Source organism: Columba livia, chromosome 20, assembly GCF_036013475.1.
Source record: "Columba livia isolate bColLiv1 breed racing homer chromosome 20, bColLiv1.pat.W.v2, whole genome shotgun sequence".
Classification (NCBI taxonomy): Eukaryota; Metazoa; Chordata; class Aves; order Columbiformes; family Columbidae; genus Columba; species Columba livia.
Window position 1 is genome coordinate 4,651,956 of NC_088621.1, and position 8,648 is coordinate 4,660,603.

The 8,648-nt window shown below is 50.3% G+C and overlaps 1 protein-coding gene across 1 annotated transcript; it reads left to right on the forward strand.

Annotated features, from left to right (window-relative positions):
• The first annotated feature begins 43 nt into the window (after positions 1-43).
• On the forward strand, positions 44-7,077 carry POLDIP2 (DNA polymerase delta interacting protein 2). The gene is made up of 11 exons (XM_065036995.1): positions 44-263; positions 685-766; positions 1,466-1,563; positions 1,842-1,938; positions 2,351-2,426; positions 3,028-3,135; positions 3,376-3,512; positions 4,265-4,291; positions 4,479-4,604; positions 5,011-5,090; positions 6,627-7,077. Exons 1-11 carry the CDS (start codon positions 94-96, stop codon positions 6,739-6,741), a joined length of 1,116 nt encoding a protein of 371 aa, XP_064893067.1. The 5' UTR covers positions 44-93; the 3' UTR covers positions 6,742-7,077.
• The last annotated feature ends 1,571 nt before the right edge of the window (positions 7,078-8,648 follow it).

Here is an 8,648-nt window from a genome sequence, read left to right on the forward strand (position 1 = left end):
AGCGGCGCTGCCCGCCCCGCCGGGGCCGCCGGGAAGCGGAGGGGGGGCGCGCGGTGCATTGTGGGCTGGCGGCGGGGTCGGCCCGGCCGCGGGATGTCGGGCTGCGCGGCGCGGCGGTACGTGGCGGCGGCGCTGGGCCGGTGCCGGGCCCGGGGGCTGCCGCTCTGGGAACCGCCCCCGGCCCGCGGGCTGCGGCCTGTGGGCGCGGGGGGAGCCGCGGTTCTGCCGCCGCTGCTGCTGCCGAGGCGGCACCTCTCGTCGCGGTAAGGCCTGGGCTGGGGGGGGCTGGGCCCGGGGGGCGGGTTAGCGGGTGAGGGGAGGGCTGGGGAAGGCAGGCGGTGGGGGGCTGCGAGGGGGTGTTTGGAGGTGGAGTGAGGGGCCTTGGCGTGGTGTTTGGGGTGGATGTGGGGGTTGGGGGTGTTGGTTCGTTGTGGGGAGACTGGGAGGGGGTTGGAGGCTGTTGAGGTGACTGGGGCAGGGATGGAGGAGGATTGGGCTGAAGGGGCAACGGGGCAGGGGGTGTCCAGGGTGTTGGGAAAGGGGTGACTGGGCAGCCCAGTGTGTACTGGGGATCCCGGGGGGTGTGTGGTACCTGTGGGGGCTGTGCCTGGGGGGCTGTGTGCTCCCTGGCCTGGGGGCTGGCTCGGCCCCTGCACACCCCAAAACCCCCCTCTCTGCTCCTAGAAACCGCGCAGAGGGCAAAGTGCTGGAGCCCGTGGGGGTGTTCGAGGCACCGAAGCAGCATGGCAAATACGAGACGGGACAGGTGAGCGGTTCTGGGGAGCCGAGCTGACCCTGCAGGCTTGTCCCACAGAGACGGGGTGGCCGTGATTTACCCACAAGGAGGCTGCTGTGCTGTAGCAGAAGGCCAGAAGTTTCATGGTTCGGTGCTTGTTGTCACTGCTGTGTCTGCAGTTTGTCAGTCATCTGACAGCAGCAAGTTGATAAGAATCTGCAGCATGACACAACCGCTGCTACAATGGCATTTGCTCTGCTGGTTTTACTTAAGGGTTTTCTCTATTTAAGAGCAAAAGAGACAGTCACTGAGTTGGAGAAATAACAACAAAACTTGTCATTTTTGTGCTTGTGACTCACGCATCTGTTTCTGTGATCCTCAGTGGTCTCTACCATGTTGGTTTCCTTTCTGCACTGCTGCCATTCTGTTACTTTATTACTGGTTTAGTCATTTGCTCTTCTAGGATAGAGGCGACATAAATGTCTTCTCTCATCCCACACTGTTTGTGTTCCCTCGTTGTTTCTGCTCTGGGTTCGCACAGTGGTGATTCTCCCTATATTCCCATCCTACGCATTCATACCCTTTGTAAATATTTCTAGTTTTACCTCAGTTAACAGGTTATTTTTTTTAAATGTTATCGGTAGAGGGCTTTTAGCTTCATGTTTTCTGTTGCATCTAAGTTGATTAAAGCTTGCTGTGGATTCAAATGCAATTATTTGTTCCTTTCAGCTATTTCTTCACAGTGTGTTTGGCTATCGAGGAATAGTCCTGTTTCCATGGCAAGCCAGGCTTTATGATCGAGATGTGGCCTCTCCTGTCACAGAGAAGTAAGGATTTGTTCTGGTTTATACGCTGTTGTACCATTACTGTCTCTCTGTCTGAGAACAGAGCTTTTGTGCCTGTAACAAACACTGTTGATTGTCATCTCTGCTCATCTGTCATTGTGCAGGTGGCAGACATGAGTTTAATTCTGATGGAACTGAATGATTACAGACTGTGAAATGTATATATTTTTTTAATCATTGTTTATCAACATGTTTGGTCCTGGTAACAACAGTTTGCTGTCCTCCCATGCTTGAACTCAGTGCTCTGCTTTTCTTTTTAGAAGTGAGAACGCAGCAGGCCATGGTTCTAAAGAGGTCAAGGGCAAAACGCACACTTACTATCAGGTGTTAATAGATGCCCGGGATTGTCCACATATAGTAAGTAACCAATAATCTTGGTATTGAAACTCGAATATCTTCTATATAAATGCTTTAGATGGACAGGCACTGAAAGAAAATGGCTTTGATGGCTAACTTAATTGTTTAGAATTTTAAAACAAATTTGTTCTTCAAGCCATATTTTTCCTGAGAAAGATAATTAGAATGTCATATGGCTGTTTTTTGGACCACGTTTTCCTTGTTAGTGTTCCTGTTCTGCTGCACACAGGTCATGATGAATGTGGGTTGCAGCACTGAGAATGCTCTTCACTTATTTGAGTGGAGAACTAGAGGTGAATTGTTTAAATAAAATAAACGTTACATGCTTTAGAAACCACAGTAGTGAACTGAAATGTGGCTGGAAACTGGCCCACAACAATCCATATTGACAATATACCTCCCTTTTTCTCAGTCCCAGAGATCACAGACAGAAGCAGTGACGTTCCTGGCTAATCACGATGACAGCAGAGCCCTCTATGCCATACCAGGTAAGGAAAATGCACCTGTAACCTCTGGGCAGATGTGGATTATGCTGAGGTGAGGTCAGAGATGTCACCAACAGCCACTTTCTGCCAGTGAAGTAGCAGCTCCTGCAGGATGATCCCATAGTGGGTCTGGCTGTGGCTTGGGACCGTGCTAGAAACAACAGAACAGCTGAGGTACCTGAAGTACATACATGAAGCCGTTTTGGATGGCTGGAAGTTGGGCAGAGTCCGATGGGACGCAGGCATGGCTGCTTTGAGCTCTTGAGACATGGATCCCGTGTGCACACCCTGGGGCAAATGGGCTCTTCTGCTTTATTACCAGGTTTCCTCCTGTCCTGTACGTTTCCTGCCCAAAGTCCTTTTGTGGCAGTGTGGTCCCTTCCCTGGCAGTGTGTCTTTATCAGAGAAATCATTCTGTGGAGGTCTTGCAGGAAAGCGCTGCCAAGGATTATTACTGGCCCGTTTCCTCCATTCTTGCCCGTGATTTTGGCTGCTGCCACCAAAAACCTTAACATCTCAGTAGTGTGATCCATTTCTCTGTCAGAGGTCATCTAACCTGCTCTTTGCGTAGTAAATTCAATCACTTTTGGGGTTTCTTTTTCAGGTTTAGACTATGTAAGCCACGAAGATATTCTTCCCTACAGCTCCACTGATCAAGTGCCCATCCAGCATGAGCTCTTTGAGAGGTTTCTCATGTACGACCAAACGAAAGGTAAATTCTGCCTTCAGAGGGAACTTTTCAGAGGGAGATGCTTGAGGTACTCGATAACAAGTACCCAGAACTCACCATCTTGGATACAGTGTAAAAATCATGGTCTGTTTTGGAGTTTGTTACGGTAAAGCCTCCTTTAAATAATTTTCTGTAACTGTGAGAAAGGAGTTGCTTTGAGGGGAGAGCACTCCGGTTACAGTACGCCTCTCCTCATCCACTCTCATCTTCCCCTCCCCACAGTTCCACCTTTTGTAGCCAGGGATACGCTGTGTGCGTGGCAGGAGAAGAACCACCCCTGGCTCGAGCTCTCCGATGTGCACCGAGAAACCACCGAGAACATCCGCGTCACTGTCATCCCCTTCTATATGGGCATGAGGGTAGGTCTGTGTTGCACGTTGCTGTTATAGTTGTGTGATCTGTTTAACTCGCATGTTTTTCTAAGACCAGTTTACTGACTGAAGGTGTCTTCTGCTTACTGGAGAAATGACTTTTTAATCACAGTTGCGGTTTCGTTGTCATTATGTTCAGCAGAGGTATGAACACAAAACTGTTTTGTCTTGCATTTTTGGAGAACAGCTCCTGCAACTCGGCTTTTGTGTGTTATTTATAGGATGGGAAATACCCTGTACTGTTCTTCAGAGCAGTGTTAGCAAGATATTGGGGAATATGAGGAATAATTGAGGAAATGGTCCTTTACTGCCTCAGTCACAAATGGGCATGGGTGGTACCAAGTTCCTCTGCGCTGTGGCAGGTGGATGTCTTGGTGTGGAATTGCAGCTTCTGTGGAGCCCAACTGATGTTTGTCCTGACCTTGTCAGAAAAACAGGTGTCCGAAGGCCAGGAAACGGGTGTTTCTTGATCTGTAGAAAGTGCGTAATTAACATGGAGACCAGCCCTCCGTGGTCATGAGATCCTTGCAAATCTCCCATCTCACGATTACGTGTCTAGAGCAGGGGCAGTGCGGGCAGTCACTGCTTCGCAGAGCAGCTGTCTCTGCGCTCACGTGAGTTGTCTGCGTCAGTCTGGCACGGAGTGAGAGCCCCCATGCTTGTGCCCCGCTGACAGCTGAAGAGGTTTTGGCGCTGAACATTGAAGGGCAGCTGCTAAAGTCTTTTGTTTCTTTTGACAGGAAGCCCAGAATTCCCATGTCTACTGGGTAAGTGCCTTTTATTTCTAAAAAGCAGCTAAAGGGAAGGAGTTTTATTTGCTGTGGCATCATTGCTGTGTGATAAGCTCTGAGGGAGAGTGGCCCTTGCCTGGCAACTGTTTCCCAGTGTTGGCTACGGGTTATCAGCTGTTTGCGGCTGATTCCAATTCTTGATAAAAATCTTTCTTCTGTCCAGTGGCGCTACTGTATTCGCTTGGAGAACCTTGACAGCGAAGTTGTACAACTCCGAGAACGGCACTGGAGGATATTTAGCCTGTCTGGCACCTTGGAAACGGTCAGGGGCCGCGGCGTTGTAGGAAGGGTAGGTATCATGTGGCGAGTTTTGGGAAGCGCAGCTCTTTGCTGGAGTTCTCTCGCTTGGGTTGATTTGCCAGTAAGTTGGTTAGCGGGCAGGAGAAATAGATGGAATAGGAAGCTGGCAATGAAAACAAAAAATCACTTGAGCTTTTAATCTCTTGTTAGTATGCATGAACTGAAACACACTGAGCAATAGAGAATGATCCTAAATGATCAGTAATGGGAAAACTGGAATAATACCTGATTCTGGCACTACTCACTGGATGAGTTGTTTGCTGTGTAATTGGTAGTGATTCTCAGATGTGGATCTCCCTGTTTTTCTTCTCGCTATGTAAGTTTCCCATTGCTGCCCATCTGTGGAGAAATGTTAAGATCCATTGCTGATGCAGAGGGGTCTTTTGTCTTCTCAGGAGCCAGTTTTATCCAAAGAACAGCCGGCGTTTCAGTACAGCAGTCACGTCTCCCTGCAGGCATCCAGTGGCCACATGTGGTAAGGAGCGCTTATTACTGCAGTAGTGCTTTAGCTATAGGACCCTGCGCTGAGCTGGGATGCGGTTTGCAGTCTGGAGTTACGGCTGAAAGGTGGGTGGAAGTGGACGAGATATATTTGATAGTTAAAACTTCCCTGAGCTTCTCTATAGCAGTATATCAGTTAGTGATAAGGTCTGTTGATTCTCTGCACCAAGAGAGGTTCCAGGCTGATTTATCCTCCTTCTGTGGTCTGTGCTAGGTTGGATTTGAATAGACACAAAGCAGTTCTCTGTCATCTGCTGCTGTTCTTCCTTTCTGTCCCTTTCGGTCCCTGGTGCAAGAGGCAAAGCTTCTTGCTGGTGTTTCCGTGGGCAGCAGGGCTCTCTGTAACAGTGTCATCTTTTTTTCAGAGAGGTCTGGGCTTCAATTCTGTCCCTGAGTGAAGCTGTGCAGTCTGTGCCCACAAGGAATTGATACATGGGGTTATTCCCCGTTTAGGTCAGATAAGGCCTTCAGTCTAACTGGTGGTCAAGTCTCTACTTCTGTAAGCACAGTCTGGAACGTGCTCAGCTGAGTTGTTCTTCTCCTGTGCCACAGGGTTGAAGCAGTTTCCCCATTTGTGTTTCAGCTGGGTTAACACATTTAGTGTCATCTCTTAGTGGACAAGAAATGCACAGTCACCTCCTGCCTTCTGTGCCTGTCTTTCTGGCCTGTATTTTTTAAGTAAATCTGAGTTAAGCTGCCTTGGTACTGCCTTTGAGTTGGGAAGAGCAAGGGAGCAGCTCTTTGCCTATAGGATACACCCTTGTTTTCCATGTTAGTGCATTTCAAACTGCTCTATCACATGCCCTGAGGAATAAAACCAGCTCGTTTAGTAGTTTTTCCCTCTCTGCATGAATCCTGAAAAAGGAGACAAAGTTTCTGCAGCTCAGAAGCTGCTCAGCTTGAATTCTGGTGTTCAATTGCATCCTCTCCTTCATGAGAACCTGTTAGTTTATCTCGATGATCATCATGCCCACATCGTGTTGTGCAGTACAGTTGTCTGTAGTTCAGGGCAGTAAAAGTTCTTTGTTTGCACAAGGACAGGCAGATTCAGTTCTGAAATGCAAAGCAGAAGCTATTCCAAATTACATCTATGGTGGGATTTCGCATTGTCGCAGACTTCTTACCCAGTGGAGCTTCTGCCAAAGAATATGAATCTGAATTTACGTGTAATCAATTTGTAAAAATAGCTCAGCTGGTTCTGTCTCCTGTGGGGTGGGAGTTAGGTAAACACTGTCACAGATGCTTGGAGTGTGCTTACCTCCTGGAGGCTCCGATCGTGACATCTTTGTTCAGGAAACATCTATATGTGATGTAAACTGCTTGGGAATCTCCCAATACGTGAGTCATCCTGGCAGGCAGGTGTCTTGGCTGCTGAACTGATTGCACTTGCTGGACCAGCCTTGCAAACGCAGCCCTGGAGTCCCTGTGCAGGACATGGAAGAGCTCACAGCTTCACCTTCCAGCTGTGTTTGTCCCCGGCCTCAGCGTGATCTCTGCCATTATTTTGCAGGGGCACTTTTCGATTTGAGAGGCCTGATGGCTCCCACTTTGATGTCCGAATCCCACCCTTTTCTCTGGAAAGCAACAAAGATGAGAAGACCCCCCCATCCGGCCTTCACTGGTAGAGCAGACCGAGCGCCGAGCCCCAGAGACCTGTGTGTGTTGTAGACCTTTGCCTCCCCATTATGCTGCAAACAAGAACACGGAGCTTTTAAACATTTTAAACCATTTTTGTTTTAACTGTTGTCTAACGGGGAGGCTTTTTTTGAACTCTAATACTGGCTCTCTCAGGCTCCTTGTAAACATAAGCTGTGTTCCAGTTAACCCTTTCCTCAGCTGGGGGATGTACACCTGTGCTGCTGCAGAAAACCGGCGCCACAGCAGCCCCGGACCCTTCCCAACGTGTTGTGAATTCTCTGCAATGTGAGGTTTCTCTAATAAACTGGCCCTTCCAGTTGCAACCAGTCTTCCTTTATAAACCAAGGCCCAGGCTTTGCATTCAGCTTGCCACAGCTTGTTGCTCCCCCTTCATTTACATACAAAGCAGCGTCAGCCCGGGCTTCTTGCCGCTTCAGAAGGCAGCAGCGAGGATGTTTTGGGAGCAGGAATGGGAGCTCGGCCTTCCCACAATGCAGCTGCTTTGTGGGGTTTAGCCAGCGTGCAGGAGAGCAGCCCGGGAGGTCCGCGTCTCTGGGTTGAGCGCTGGAGTGATGCGGAGCCTGTTGTATCGGAGAACAGCGCAGTGGGGACAGGCGGGTTGGCAGGTGGTGCTGAGCGGCTGTCACGCTGCTTCGTGTGCACGGAGCACCGGGCTGCGCGTCAGGGTAGCACGGGAGAGCTGAAGGGGTCTGGACCCCTGTCGGGACTTGGTTGCTGCAGGGACATGTGTCCCACCTGCCAGGGGGCACTTCCCCACTCTCGCTGTGGCTGTGACCGTGTTTCCTTGGTTCCTGCTTTGGCAGGAAGAGCTTGTGTTAAGCTGCCATGAGGTCGTGCTTGGCTTTCTGCTCCTTCTGGCTCAGCTCATAGGTTGTGATTTTTGGTGTTTTTGGTGGTGTGTGTGGAGGGCCCTGCGGAACTGCATAGGTCAGTGAAACAGCTGTAAGCTTTTGATGTATGGATTGGTGGGAATTCTGATTGTGTGAAGGGCTCAGTCCATAGTGCAGATCGGGTGTGAGCTCTTTTTACAAGACAGGGCAGCTCTGAGGGTTGCACAGATCTGGAGACACATCTGCCTCCCTGATGGACCCTACTGTCTGCCTCTGGGTGACTTGCAGGGGCAGAGGTAGTTGGCTTTGTGGAACCCTGGGCAGAAAACATTTCAAACCTTGCTCCTTTCCTTGGTCTTGCTTAGATAACAAGGTGTAGCACTCCCAGGATGGTTGTTTTTCCCAGAAGTGGCTTTATTGTCCTCTCTGAGCAGCCTCTGTGTGTGTGGCAGTGCGGTGGGCCACCTTGGCTGAGGGACAAACGGCCTTTGGAAGTGACAATAGGAGAGACTCGTGTGCTGTCCTGCAGCCAGCGGGTCCCTGTTACAAAGGGACTTCATTTCTACTGCTTAAACAGTATTTACGTGTCACTGGTCTCTGAATTCTGTGTCTTCCTTCCTGTCAGGTAGGACGTGCTATCTGCAATGTGTTTAGAATGGAAAGGTTCCGCTGTCAGCCTGCTTGTAGGGGTAGAAAACGATCCGTAAAGAACAGCCCCACGTTGCCACCGTCATACTGGTTTCTTTGCAGAGAAGGGGGGACTGACACCCCCATTCTGAGGGAGCGGGGACCTGTAGAACCCACTTTTCCCCCCTGTGTAACTGCTCAGTCGGGGTGGCAGCTGCCCTTCCTCTCCCCTGGGTTACCAACTGCAGCTTTGCTGCCAAATCCAGCACTATGGTAAATGTGTAACTCCATTCCTTGCCTGCTGGGGACCTGATGTTGCTGGTAGCGTCACCACGAGTGACCGCAGGGTCCTGGGGCTCTGCCAGCGCCAGGCGCGTTTGGTGTGACTGGCGCAGGGTGCAGCTGAGGCCTTGGGC

Excerpts from the sequence above, each read along its gene's own strand:
- POLDIP2 (XM_065036995.1), top strand. The coding sequence starts at position 94 with ATGTCGGGCTGCGCGGCGCGGCGGTACGTGGCGGCGGCGCTGGGCCGG. Across the intron at positions 767-1,465 it reads GCAAATACGAGACGGGACAG|CTATTTCTTCACAGTGTGTT; the intron begins GTGAGCGGTTCT and ends TGTTCCTTTCAG. Across the intron at positions 1,564-1,841 it reads GCCTCTCCTGTCACAGAGAA|AAGTGAGAACGCAGCAGGCC; the intron begins GTAAGGATTTGT and ends TTTTCTTTTTAG.